The 15,353-nt window shown below is 41.9% G+C and overlaps 1 protein-coding gene across 2 annotated transcripts in view; it reads left to right on the plus strand.

Annotated features, from left to right (window-relative positions):
- Nucleotides 1-15,353, plus strand: part of LOC143934452 (tyrosine-protein phosphatase non-receptor type 11-like) — a 229,950-nt gene that overhangs the window by 189,131 nt on the left and 25,466 nt on the right. For both annotated transcript variants that reach the window (XM_077458101.1, XM_077458100.1), the window contains exons 7-10: nt 528-624; nt 1,817-1,896; nt 5,793-5,948; nt 14,005-14,136. In XM_077458101.1, coding sequence (XP_077314227.1) covers nt 528-624; nt 1,817-1,896; nt 5,793-5,948; nt 14,005-14,136 — 465 coding nt within the window. The remainder of the gene's footprint in view (nt 1-527; nt 625-1,816; nt 1,897-5,792; nt 5,949-14,004; nt 14,137-15,353) is intronic.

The following is a 15,353-nucleotide window of genomic DNA, read 5'->3' on the forward strand; positions in this document are numbered from 1 at the left end:
TCTAGTTTGGTTTTATAAGATGTGATAATCCCAAATCTGTATATACAATGAGAAAAATTTCTTCCCTGAAATCCTTGTACCGCTCTCCTGATCTGCCATTCGGAATGAATAATTTAAACCAGAATAAAAACTGTTCTAGCTATGAGATGTCAAAGAGCTATAAATATACAGTGAAAAGTGCCAAAGTACCTGACACTTAGAAGAGAATAGCTGGAATAAATGCACAGAAGGCTGTTAACTTGAAGGTGTTCTATATAATATATGGGTCAGGTGGCTGTTTTTTGGTGGCCAAGGTAACCGATGAAGTCTGCATATTGTTTCTTGTGATTATTATTATAATCAGGATTTATATAGTGGCAACAGTCTGCGCAGTGCCTTACAACATAAGGGCAGAGAGTGCCGTTACAGTAAAATTCGGTACAGGAGAAATCCGAGGGCCCTGCTCGTTAGAGCTTAAAATCTAGGATAACTGTGCATATGGGTCTCTTTGTTTTTGCTGTGCCTAGCGATTTTGTCTTTTACTTCAGATGCTGCAGCAGCAAGAATGTAAGCTACTATATCCTCGAAAGGAAGGACAGAGGCTAGAGAACAAGTGCAAGAACAGATACAAGAACATTTTGCCTTGTAAGTATGGAGATGTCCTCTCAGTGGAAAGAAAAAACTTAAAAAAAAAAAAAAAAAAAAAACAATTTACAGTAGCATATTAGAAGCCTGTTTGTTATGCCCTCTTTTGCCTAAAGATGTATCCAGACCTACCTTTTGAAAGCTTGGACAGCTGCTGTGGAGCAGTGAAACATACTAGTTTACTTGTGTTTTTGTAACGGGTCCCATTTGAGGATATAACAAGATCAATGCTGTAGAATAGAATGACGCAAAGCAAAAGCTGTTATAAATCTCAGGCATGAAATATCAACAAAGCATGTCCTTTAGTGTGTAGGAATGAATGACTTGTATAGCGCTACCTATACGAACTGAATCGCCACAGGGCGCTTTTCTTGCCACCGGTGTCCATCTGCAGCCATTTATGCGGTCCTTAACCTGTAGAGTCCTGACACACTTACAACATTGACATACACATACACATTATGGCCAATTTTTTTTGGACAGGGTCTAATTAACCTACCAGCATGTCTTTGGAGTGTGGGGGGAAACCGGAGTACCCGGAGGAAACCCACGCAGGCACAGGGAGAACATGCAAACTCCAGGCAGATAGTGTTGTGGTCAGGATTTGAACCAGCAACCCTATTGCTGCTAGGTGAAAGTGCTAACCACTACACCACTGTGCTGCCCTATACTTGTCTCAATCCCGAGTGTAATTGCTGTCTTCTGCCTTGTTCCCTTCTGACAAGTTTTCATGACCACAAGGGAATAAGCCTGGTTTCACACGGGCTGTCCGATTTAGGTACGCCTGTCAGTTTTTCAGGCAGACTTGATTGGACCATCCATAGATTTCTATGGAGGGTCGGATGTGTCCGGTGATACCTGCCAGCATCCAATCCGATTCTATCCGCTAAAAACATCAGATTGGATGACAGGCTCTGCTTGGTGACTGAGAATGCTGTTGCTAGGTCTGAACACTATCGCATTGGAGGAATGACTAGCTCTATGCAAAAAAAGGACTTTCAGAAGTAACTTTTTTTCGTATCTTTGGGAGATGGGGTGATGGATTGGGGTGGTGGATGGAGCCTTAGTACTGTTTGGCACTGGAAGTTGCCTTTATTTGTGTGACAAGTGACAGGATAACTTTAAATGGAAGTTTTTACTTTTGTGTTTTCAAACAAAAATGAAGTATTGGCCTTTTATCTTTTGTGCATAGTTGACACTACGAGGGTGACATTGAGAGACACGGATGAGAGCATTCCAGGGTCAGATTACATCAATGCAAACTACATTAAGGTAATGTATGTATGTGTGTGAGATCTAGAATACTGTTAATAATTAAAGAAAAGAGGAACTAAGCTGTTGGTGTAGAAGGAAGAAACACAATTGGAATGTAGATGTTGGGCACCAGAAATGTTTAACTCCTATGAGGCAGGGAGCTCCCTGTATAAACTCGATCTGAAATCAGTAGCCATGTTGATGGCAGCTTATAAAATTCCCTGTGAGACACCACCATGCTGCTTGGGGTTGTTTCTGTTCTACAGTGCATCCGCAAAGTATTCACAGCTCTTCACTTTTTTCAATTTTTTTTATGTTACAGCCTTATTCCAAAGTGGATTAAATTCGTTATTTTCCTCAAGATTCTACAAATACCCTATAGGTTCCTGTACCACTTTTGGGGCGACTTGCATTGACTTCTATACAGAAGTCATTTTGCAAGTCGCCGCAGTGGTCGCGTCCAGGTCGCCTGAGGCAGTCGCGCTGTAAGTCGTGCTGCCTCAGTGTGAACCGTGCCTTACAGTGTATGTTCAGAGCACAAACCAAGCCAAGAAGTCCAGGGAATTGTCTGTAGACCTCTGAGACGGGATTGTAGCAAGGCACAGATTTGGGGAAGGGTACAGAAAAATTTCTGCGGCATTGAAGGTCCCAGTGTGCACAGTGGCCTCCATAATCTGTAAATGGAAGAAGTTTGGAATCACCAGGACTCTTTCTAGAGCGAGCCGCCTGGCCAAACTGAACGTTTGGTGGAGAAGGGCCTTAGTCAGGGGTGTGACCAAGAACCCGATGGCCACTCTGACAGAGCTCCAGCATATTTCTCTGTGGAGAGAGGAGAACCTTCCAGAAGAACAACAATCTCTGCAACACTCCACCAATCAGGCCTGTATGGTAGAGTGGCCAGACGGAAGCCACTTCTCAGTTAAAGGCACATGACAGCCCGTCTGGTGTTTTCCAAAAGGCACCTGACGGATTCTGAAAATGAGAAACAAAATTCTCTGGTCTGATGAAACAAAGATTGAACACTTTGGCCTTAATTGCAAGCGTCATGTCTGGAGGAAATCTGGCACCGCTCATCACCTGGCCAATACCATCCGTACAGTGAAGCATGATGATGGCAGCATCACGCTGTGGGGATGTTTTTCAGCAGCAGGAATTGGGAGACTAATCAGGATCGATGGAAAGATGAATGCAACAATGTACAGAGACATCCTTGTTGAAAACCTGCTCTAGAGCGCTCTGGACCTCTGACTGGGGTGAAGGTTCATCTTCCAACAGGACAACAGCTCTAAGCACACAGCCAGGATAACAAGAGTGGCTAAGCGACAACTCGGTGAATGTCCTTGAGTGGCCCAGTCAGAGCCCAGACCTGTACCTGATTGATAATCTCTAGAGTGATCAGAACATGGCTGTGCACCGACGCTCCCTATCCAACCTGATGGAGCTTGAGAGGTCCTGCAAAGAAGAATGGGAGAAACTGCCTAAAAATAGGCATGTCAAACTTGTAGTATCATACTCAAAAAGCCTTGAGGCTGTAATTAGTGCCAAAGGTGCTTCAATAAACTACAGAGAAAAGGCTGTGAATAAGTTTATGTATAGGGTTGTCCTGAGACCACTTTTTTAAGACAAAGTACAATTTATTTTTTTTGCGTACTCGCTGATTACCGATTAATTTGTTTTTTAATGTCCTGTGACAGCTTTCAAAGCACAATACAGATTAGGTGGCACTGATATTCAGCACTGATAATCACTGATGGGTGGCACTGATTAAACAGCTCTGATAGGATTAGGTGGCACTGATGGTCACTGATGGCTGGCACTGATGGGTGCCCGCCATCAGTCAATCTACTCCATATGTCAAATTCCTAACACATAAAAATAATCCAATATGTAAAGACAATTATAACAGTCAATTGTGCTTTTAAACCATAAATGTTACATAGTGCATACAGTGGCTATAAAAAGTCTACACACCCCTGTTAAAATGTCAGTTTTTTGTGATGTAAAGAAATGAGACCAAGATAAATCATTTCAATCCATCTTTTAATTTAACTTATTTAACTGTACAACTCAGTTGAAAAGCAAACTAATAAAATAAAAAAACTAATATAATATGGTTGCATAAGTGTGCACACCCTCTTATAACTAGGGATGTAGCTGTGTTCAGAATTTGGCAATCAAATTCAAACCCACGTTTAATAGGAGTTGGTATATACCTGCCAACATTTCAAGTGCCTCTGATTAACCTCAAATAAGTTCAGCTGTTCTAGTAGGTCTTGACATTTTCTTAGTCACATCCTACAGCAAAAGCCATGGTCTGCAGAGAGCTTCCAAAGCATCAGAGGGATATAATTGTTAAAAGGTATCAGTCAGGAGAAGTGTACAAAAGAATTTCCAAGGTATTGGATATACCATGGAACACAGTGAAGACAGTCATCAAGTGGAGAAAATATGGCACAACAGTGACATTACCAAGAACTGGATGCCCCTCCAAAATTGATGAAAAGAACAGAAAACTGGTCAGGGAGGCTGCCAAGAGGCCTACAGCAACATTAAAGAAGCTGCAGAAATATCTGGCAAATACTGGCTATGTGGTACATGTGACAACAATCTCCTGTATTCTTCATATGTCTAGGCTATGGGGTAGAGTGGCAAGATGGAAGCCTTTTCCTATGAAGAAAAACATCCAAGCCCGGCTAATTTTTGCCAAAACACATCTGAAGTCTCCTAAAAGCATGTGGGAAAATGTGTTATGGGCTGATGAAACCAAGGTTGAACTTTTCGGACATAATTTCAAAAGATGTGTGACGCAAAAATAACGCTGCACTTTACCAAAAGAACACTATACCCACGTTGAAGCATGGTGATGGCAGCATCATGCTGTGACACTGTTTTTTTTTTTTTTTCTCCATCTGTAACAGGGGCCTTAGTCAAGGTAGAGGGAATTATGAACATTTCCAAATACCAGTCAATATTGGCACAAAGGAATAAACAAGAAAATACCACGCTAAAAATACATGAAAATAAAAAAAGGAAAAACAAATCAAACACAATACCCACTAAACAGCAGCAGCTCTAAATTGTGAGATATGCACAAGTGTAAATGTAGTAAAGGAAAAAAGCTGCGCATATATATATATATATATATATATATATATATATATATATATATATATATATATATATATATATATATATATATATATATATATATATATATATATATATATATATATATATATATATATATATATATATATATATATATATATATATATATATTTCAAATCGCTGGCATCACCCTTCGTTGATTTAAATGTCAATGATAGACCAGAGACAGCAGCGACCATACGGAGCACACCTCCGTCATAAATTCATAAGAATGAGAAAGACTGGCCATAGTGTGTATCCGTACAGTAACATTTAATAAAAGATAAAAATGACACTTACATATGTAGCGTAAAAATAAGCAGATAAAAAAAACTGTTGGCCGGCAGCATGCACCCGTTCACATACAGGTCGCAATGACGTCAGCGCATCAACCTCCCAGGATTATTTGTACATTTGTACATAAGAGCAGGGTTGGTAGATGGAATTGTACTATGGTCATGGTGGCAGCCTTTTCCCTGCCATTGGAAGTAATAAGTGGCACCACAATATTGATGGGTACCTGTTAGCGAAGTTTAATGCATGCAAAATAGTGGCATTGATCTAAAGCAGTGCATATGTATATGTGTGTGTGTGTGTGTGTGTGTGTGTGTGTGTGTGTATATATATATATATATATATATATATATATATATATATATATATATATATATATATATATATACACATATATACATACACACTATAGTATATTTTTAGTATATTTTATATTGATTGCCTTCAGTGTGTGTGTTTTTGTCTCTCCGTAGAGTGCTCTGGATGATTCCCGAGGAAACCAGCCATATAAAGTCTACATAGCCACACAGGGTTGTCTACAGAACACAGTTTGTGATTTCTGGTCCATGGTGTATCAGGAGAACACTCATGTCATTGTAATGACTACCAAAGAAATGGAGAGGTCAAGGGTAAGCTTCTTAGCCTGTCCATGCATTGTAGGTCACTACTACCTATGGAATGTGGCTGCCTAGTTTTTGCTTCATCTTCTAAGAGTCTGAATATCCTGCAGAGTAAACAAAAATGGGATAATGCTCACTCAAATCAGAACCTAGAGTAAATTACATAAGTATGGGTATAGATTGTGTTTCCTCTTCCACTTCTGAACCACAACAGCTCAGGTATTTAAAGTGGTAGTAGACTCTTTTGAGAAAAAATACATAAAAAATGTCACCTGCAAGGCAATATCATAGTGTTCTCCACTGCATACTAGCACATAATGAAAAACGTACCTTAATAACGAAGCCCTCCAGTGGCGCGGTCACCGCTGCAGAGGCTTGCATCTTTACCTGGTCTTCCTGCTTCCTTCCTTCAGTTTGTTCTGCACCCCTGTGACCTGTTTTCAGCTGACAGCAGGCTAAAGCCCGCTGTTGGCTGAGGTCAGTCTGTCCAGGCTCGGGAAATATCACAACCATATGGTCGGGATCTGCCCACATGCCTGGACCGGCACTGGTGTCAGCTTCTCAGCCACTGAGAGCCTGAGCCAGCCGCTCCCACCCCCTCCACAGCCCAGCGCTCCAATGAGTGCGTGGGGGGATCTTAGAAGAGAGCGGTGACTAACCGTCACCAGCTCTCTGCTCAGGAAGCACCGAGAACTGAGTGGCTGGCGGTGTTAGATCGTTCGTTTCTCAGTGTTGGAGCCGATGGGGGACAAATGCAGCTTTGGACTGATGCTGAATCCACCTAGGTAAGTATGATTGATTAAAAAAATAAAAATTGCATACGTCTCTTTTAAGGACTGCGGTATAAAATGGGGATAAACTCGGGCATGTTGGATCCTAGACTAAACCCGCCTTGGCTATCCTGCCAGGAAGCCATTGCTGCTCAAAACCAATCATATGCAAGGGGTAGGGAATGCCTCGGCCGGTTATGATTGGCTTTGGGCAGTGATGGCTTCCTAGTGGGTTAGCTTGGATGGGTTTCGAACATACCTGAGCTCATCCCTAGTTTAGAATCACTAATACTGGCTGCCTTTCATCTGTCCAAATTTACATGTCCTATAGCAGTAGTAGAAAACTTCAGAGCAATCTGATCATTTCTGTATAATCATTGCCCCTTACTGGCATGTCTATGGCCATCTTAACATCTTGTGTAAAAAGTGTATAGCATATATTATCAATAGAAACAGTTGTTTTTCCTGCTTATGTTCTTACAGACTAGGGAAATATCTCTTAAGATAATGAAATGAACTGAGAAGAAGCCTGCCTCTGCCCCCCTCCCCCCCTATATTTGGAATGTGTTATAAGATTAAAACCTCTATTCCTGTCTGCATGTTCATACAGACCTGTAAGGGTTTTCAATTAGACATTATACAGAGGCAGTCAGCAAGCGAGAAGGCACCGCTGGGCTTTCTTATTAGAAAGCCAAGTGTAGTCTTGTACCAGTTGTTATGAAAAGACACGCTATTTAATGTCTGTAGAATGAAGATGTTATACAAGTAATGAAAAACAATATAAATGATCAATTTATAAAGACAAACCAAAACATAAAAAAATAATGAAATTGACCAAAGAAAATGCGCCTTATTTTAATGAACAACATAAAAAAATTCTCCAGCACCCATCTGATCCATGTAGTAGATTTTTTTTTTTTTTTTTTTAAGGATTTTATTGCATATATGGAATATTGACAGCTGAGTAAAGTTTTATATGCACATACATTTATAGGCTTCACAGCCAAGTTCAAGGACACACTTTTCAGGCTTTACTTCTCTTATCAGCGACCCAGCAGTGGGACATACTGTATATGAGCAGTGCTGGGAGGAGGTCCTGTTGCACCAAAGGTGAAGATGCTAAATTGTGCCCCTTACACCCCTTTTCCTGGAAGCTGAGACAGACCAAGCTTGCACGTCTCTGCGTATATAACCCGTACCAGTGCAGAAATGACAACACAAAGATTACCATGTTATAGTCCATTGGAAAAGAATTGGGTGGAGGTTGGTCTTTGGATATGGTTAGATTATTGGAATTTAGCAGGGGGAACCAGAATTTCATTAACATAATGATTATCCAAGTGAAATTATGCTGGTATTAATATTGACATATGCATAGTTAAGAAAAATAAAATTAAAAATGTGAACAAGCAGTTTTTAATAGGTTTACATTTCACACAGAACAGTCATTTATGACTAATGGCTGCAACTGTAGCTTTCATTCATACCGTAAATTATTGAAGAGCAGGACTGTGTTGTCACATTGGAAGATTAGCAATGCAGATTACATAGAAACATGCTGTAGAAAAGTTCTGACAGCAGCCGAGTAAACCGGAAGTGACGTCACTTCCATGTGTTTACATGGGAGACTGGAACAAAGCCCTTTTGGGCTCACTCTAGCTGGCGGAAGTGCCGGATCATTGATTGAGCCTCCCGGTGGGACGGGAGGTGGAAGGCTCCTTTGGGATAACAGCCGAGTGACTTTTAGCTGCATCGGTTCTTCTCCGTAAAGAGCCACCCGCCCACTTTAAAAACCGGGAAAAACTACCGTGATGTCTGCTGCAGGCATCATCCTGGTATAACCCCTTCATGCCAAGGCCGCATACTTGTGCACGTAGTGAGGGTGCATGTTATAGGCCTGTGCGTATTATACACTGATAAATATGGTATATCCAAAAAGTACGCCCAAGCTCATCTTTCTCTTCACCACACACAGCCACAAAGGCAAGAGAATTCTTGTTGGGCAGTGTAGCAGTTTGCATTTCATTTTAATGGTTCAAAGAATGGCCGGCCCTCATGCATGTTCACTTCACTTCATCAAATCTAGCCTCTTTGAAAAAAGTTTGGACACCCCTGGATAAGCATTAACTGGATAGACTGTAAAGCATGTCATAGATTATGCAATTTTATTTCCTGCAACCGTGGGTTGCCGCATGGAGCCGTTGCTACTAGGAGAACACAGTGAGTACTACTACCAGCTATAAGCAATATATCACACAGAACTGGCAGGTAGTGTGTGAGTCAGCACTCACTGTCCATTATAAGGTGGATCATAAGCAGTGGCGGTACGTCCATAAGGGCGCACAGGTGCCGCCCCCTCTTTCCAGCTACCCCCTCTATGACCAATGGATAGATTCATGTATAGCCGCTGCTACCCCATACTCGGTGGGGGGGTGTTTTTGAAGCATTAGAGCCATAGGCTCTAATAGGCGTTAAAAAAGGTGACCTGTGAGTGCCAGTTCACCCAGGAGTGTTAGGAAAGCGAATATTAATTTGTTCTAACATGGAACCGCCTCTCCGCCAATCAGGTGCTTGGGTCTTTTACTCGTCACCTGATTTTCTGAAATGACAGGTGCTGTGATTGGACACCTATTGGGAGGAGAGGCTGGGAAGAGACGCATGGAGGACACCGCTTGCCGCCATCATCCGCTGCCCCACCGAGTCAGGGTAAGTCGCGGGCGGGGGGGGGGGGGTCACAGTGGCAGAAATTGATGGGCACAGCGGCTGCATTTTGATGGGCACAGTAAAGCTGCAATTGATGTTTTTGTTTTCACAATTTTTCAGTTTGGTTGCGCCCTCCCAAAAATGTTGAACACCAGCCACCACTGACCTTAAGGGATCAACGGGAAACTACAATATATACCCAAAGTTAATGAATAAGAATTAGTCCATAGAGTCCATAGTAGTAAGGAATATCAAGAAGTCACTGGCAGCTCCTCAGCAGGAAATGGAAGTTCCCTCAGACACTAACATAAATGTCAAAAAGTGGGTGCCTGGGTCAGTGTGATGGTAAAAACAAGTAACACTTTATTCAGATACACTTACATAAAAGTATCTTGCAAGCTGCACACGGGGTGGATGTGGATCACCAATCAAGCAGTCAGTTGTCACAAGGGATGAGAAGACCGTTGTGGGGATAAACTCGGACCCACGTATGGTATATAACCAGCAGTGTCTCCAGCTCACACCTGCTCTCACACAGGTAGAAAGAGACCAGATCAGGATGGGGGCAGGCCGAAACGCATTTCCGAGGCACTATTGCCGCCTTCAGGCAAAAAAACATGGGTTGCCACAGGGATCCATCACTACTGGAAGAACACAGTGATTACTGCAACCAGCTATAGCTGCTGACAATAGTTGCATGCTAAAAATCCGACATGCTGGTTGTACCCAAGTCGATTGATGGCCCAGCCTGCCCATAGATGGTTTAAAATCTCGGCTAGTCCTGCTGAACCGGCTAAGGTTTGTTCAGTCTATGGCCAGCTTATAAGCCTACCTGGTTGTTGCCCTGTTTCTCCCCACAGTAAATGCACATAAAAAGCTTCAACTTCCCAAAAACCAGCAAAAGGTATTTTTAAAGGGTTTGGAACCCTACACTATGGTTAACTGCCAGCACCCTTATTTTAAGCTGCCATCCTGGACTGTGTAATTGTTAAAAACAAAGGCTCTAAATACTTTTTAGCCATGTATCTTCAGCCCGGCCACTCTAATACTCTGTTTCAGGGCTACAGCAAGAGGGACTGAGCTCTCCCTCTGTCAGCCAGGAGAACACGTGACCGCCATGTTGGCTGCTCAGCCCCTCCCGCTGCAGCCCTGAAACTGAGTAGAAGAGCAGACGGGACACTCGTGACTGGTCTGAAACTGCATGATAAAAAAGGTATTTAGAGGCTTCATTTTTAACAGACCATTACACAGTGGCTTAAAAGAGAGGGGCTGGCAGCAAATATTTTAAAGTTTTTTTGTTTTTTTACTAACAGCCTCGGGAGGGAATCGCGGACATAGACAGATACAGACTCCCAAGCTGACAGGTCGGGACTTGATGGGGGAGAGCTGTGCTGTTTAACCTGCTATAAGTGAACAGGATCTCCTCCTTTTCTGTTTTAGGGTTACAACCACTTTAATGTGTATGCCCTAATATAACAAACAATAAAAGCATCAGCTCTGCGATCAACTTAAAACCAGCATGGTCATGTGTGTAGGAGGAAAGGGCCCTCATAAAATGCCCAACACAAGTATTCGCAGTATCTGCTTGTTAATCTACGAAGAGGACCTGTCTATTCTGTTTCTAGTTCTGAGGTCTCCCTCCCATACAATACCAGCATGGTGACAGCTGGAGAAAATAAATCCTTTATTTTCCTTTTATTTGTCATGAATGCTTCTGTGTTGTCAGGGAAGAAACTGATGTTATCGCAAAATAATACAGGCAGATTTAGTGAAGATTTTAATGGAATGCAATAAGGAGATACACCTCATCTTTGTCTTGATTTTACTAAAAGGAGGTTTCATCTACAGCAAGGTAGATGTGTATAATTTACAGTATTTACAATATTAAACGTTCCTTTCCTTTAGACAATTTGACTTGTTCTGTCAATTTTTATAAAAGAAGCAGGCGCCGTAATTTACTATCCGTGGAAAAAAAATGTATATTTCTGAGAAATGTAAACATTAAAGATGTTTTTCTAGATAAATGTAGCAGACAAGTAGTATTGGATGACTTCCAGTATTCAGGATCCGTAGGTTAGATCTTAAGTATTAGCTGCAGCCAGCATAGGTGTTATGCTTGGGTTAAGGTTAGATCTAAAGCCGGCCATAGACGATTCGAATCACTTATGGGCAGGCTGAATGTGCCCAAGCTGGTCGATCAACTTGGGTACAGCCTGGCTGCCGGTTTTACATGCAATTATCTCTAATGGCTGTTATAGCCACTAGCAATAATCACTGTGTTCTCCTGGCGGGGACTGCTTCCACCATTGGCTGAGAGCACTGATTTGATGCCGATCGACAGACCTTTTTCGGTCATGCCCCTTCGTCAGAAGCTGACGGAACCGCTGCCATACACGAGCGCCAGTTTCTATTGAACCGGCCGATGCTGCTCAATAATTGCCCCGTGTGTGTGGCCCTTAAGTAATTTCTGACCTTTTTTAGTTTGCCTTTTTTAGTAAAATCTAATTTGTTAAAAGCAGACTTAATGACTAACCTAATATTCTGTTTATTACCTCTACACTGGCTAAAGCTGGCCATACACTGATCAAACCACTAAATTCCGATCAGTGTTTGGCCATCTGTGTGCCACAAAAGTCAGTATTTGCATGACTTCTGTTGAAGGGACATGTTGGAAAATTTTCATTGATTAGCCGATCATCTGAGCAATCGATCAGTGTATTTTGACAGTGGCAGGTCCTGCTGTCAGAATACCATGTCCCGGTGGGGGGCACACAAAACTAAAACTATGGCCAGTTTAGGATGCTAAAATTTGTTATACCTGCATTTCAAAAGTTCCAGTTTTCCTTTGGCTGCCAGCATCTGAACACAGTGTGACTGGACATGTGATCTCTATTATAGAGTGGGAACAACTGCCACATGTCACACCAGTAGCCAGAAGATGCCTGAAGCTGGTGATGGGAGGGTAACTTTCTTGCTGCTTAGGTGACAGGAGGGGATTTAGATAGAATAGAGTATTATACCAGGGCACTTTCACACAGACACTGGGGCGTCAGCGGTAAAGCACCGCTTTTTTTGCAGCACTTTACCATCGTTTTAGCAGCGCATTTCGGCTGCTAGCGGGGCATTTTTAAACCCCCGTTAGAAGCCAAAAAAGGGTTAAAAATGCTGCTGCAGGACTTTAGGAGCAGTGTATACACCGCTCCTAAAGTACCTCAAAGATGGTGCTCGCAGGAATTTTTTTTTTTTTTTTTTTTGTGACCTGCCAGCACACCGTTCCAGCGTGAAAGCACTCGGGCAGGTATAGCTATGTAAAACGTTAAAATAAGTGGCTATACAGTTTAAAATCCAGTAATACACTGTCTCAGCCTGCTCTGCACATGCTCAGTTGCTCTCTATTCTTGGTATTTTGCCTAAAATCAGAGCCACTAGAGGCAGATAAGCTGACGGCTTTTAGTTTTACTGTTGCTGAAGGGGTTAGAAAGCAACAGAAATGGCACAGACTGCGCTGAGGGAACACGGATTAGGGAAGAGAGAAGAAAAGCAGGCACGACCGCCGGCCACGCACGATCGCGTGCACGAGAACCAGCACGGGGATTTGTGTGTGTAAACACACAAATCCCTGTTCTGTCAGGGGAGAAGGAAACATATCGTTGTTCCTACTGAGTAGGAACGACGATTGGTCTCCTCCCCCAGTCGGTCCTATCCCCATACAGTTAGAACAAATCTAGGGAACACACAAGCAGTTTTAATAAACCCCCCTACAGTGTTTTAACTAAGAGGGGAAGAGTTCTCAGTAAGGAAGTGACTGCTCTGGGATTCAACAAAATAGCGGCTTCCAGCAAGAAGAAACCGGAGCAATGCTGGAGGCACTTTAAAGCACACACTCATTTTGGTAGCATAATTATTAATGTGGAATGTATGTTCCTTTGTTAAAGAACAATAATTGTCATCAAACTGTTATGGATAAAGTTCTGCTTTTAGGAGACTTACATTTCTTACAGTGGTCTCAGGTTATTTACTCTGTATAACTTCAGCAGTATGGTATGCCCCCTTCCTTTGGATTCAAAGTGTAGAAGAGCACACATTAGAAGGACAAAGTCGTGTGCAATGCTGTAAATTGAGACTCGCATATTCTGATCAGTGGTCTAGCAATTTAAAATTTTAATTCAAGGCAAGACTTTTCTCCCTAACATTAGATGTCTCTCCATACCTTAGTTGTTATGATGTAATTGCATGAATCCCATTCCTCCATTAACTCATGGAACAGGTTACAAACATTAATTCAGACTGCCGAAACCCTTTGGTATTGCCACAAGAACAGGAGAGGGGCTTCCGATGTCATCTTACCACACTGTGTGGACCGCAAGGCATAAGTCCCAGCTGAAACAAATTATATATATATATATATATATATATATATATATATATATATATATAGTTGCGCTAAAGTTGCATGAAAAAATGAAAATAAAAAGTCCAATACAAATTATATATAAGTCCCAGCTGGTTAATGGATTATTAAGAGACTATTACAATATGCACATGGACCTAAAAATTTCATTAGCTACAACTTTCTCTCATTCACCTTCCAGAAAAAATGTTTTCGCTATTGGCCAGAGGAAAATTGCACTAAGGACTATGGTTGTATCAGGGTTTCCAGCCTTGCCGTCCATCTAGAAAAAGATTACATTTTACGGGAACTACAGATTTCCCAAATGGAGAGGGTAAGTGAATGTATAACTGCAGCTTGTGGCAATATTTGTACTGCGCCTTTCTTAAAGCTTTGCACAAAAAAACTGACTGCTCTGATCAGAGCCACTGTACTAACCATACAAGGTTAGTACAGTGATCTCCCCCTTGAGCTGTTGTGTTATGACAGGGGGACGGCCCCCCCTCCAGATCACTCTGATCAGCGCTTTCTGCCATTGGCTAAGAGTGCTGATTGGTAGTCGGTTAAATGCTAGTTTTCCAAGCAGACTTCTGTCAGACAGACGAACATACACATGGGAAGAATGTCGGCCGGTATTTTTTGTACTGGCAAATGTTTGTGTGTACAGTGTAAATGTTCCTTGTGGTGTTTTAAAGTGTTTTTTTTTAATCTATTGTCTGCCATCTTTCTTATGCTTACTGCTTCTTTTCTGGGCTTTTTTTTAAATGATAGAGGGTTTTAAAAGAGGGATAAAGGTAAGGAAACGAGCATCATGTATTCCCTAAATACAGAACTTCCATCTTGGGGGAATATGTCATACATGCATGCGCATGTAAATGCCTATGCAAAGAAGCATCGGTGTTTATCTGAGTATGGCCGCATACAGCCATTCATTTAGGTGGCCGACTGTCTTGCCACTTCTCTGATAAACGTCAGGATTTTAACCCTAGAGCAAATTTGCATCTCAAACCATACATGTGAGGTCTTGGTAAAGCATTTACAAAATGTTTTCGCTGGCTTAGTTACTTTTTACATAAAAAGCGACAATAAAGAATAAATAATAACCCGTACAATTTACAGTGGAAGTCACTTGTATGGTTAAAGTGACACTAAACAATATTCTGCTCCAAATATAATCCCTACACATCCACTAATTGATGGCCTTGTAATCTATTTTTAATGACATTTTTTTTCTTATGTTTTTCTGTCCCCTTGTGTCCTCCTTGAACTACCAAACCTTTCTATTTCTACCTCATGAGTAACTGCTTGATTGCTATTACAAGCAGTGGGAGGGTAAGCCCCCCCCATTCCCATCGCCTTCCCTCTCAAGCTCTCCCATCCCTCCGGGAGACCTAAGCAACCGGCTGGTGCATCCACCAGCTGGCCAGACATCCAAGCAAAAGCCAGAAGCAGCTCGGATCGACGGTTAGTAATAGTAAACAAGCAAATGATATGACATCACTTCCAGTTTACTCAAAAAGAATCTGCACCATTTAAAAAAAAAATTCAAAA

This window comes from Lithobates pipiens, unplaced genomic scaffold, assembly GCF_037356315.1.
Source record: "Lithobates pipiens isolate NorthernLeopardFrog02 unplaced genomic scaffold, aLitPip1_a1.2 Scaffold_27, whole genome shotgun sequence".
NCBI classification, from domain to species: domain Eukaryota; kingdom Metazoa; phylum Chordata; class Amphibia; order Anura; family Ranidae; genus Lithobates; species Lithobates pipiens.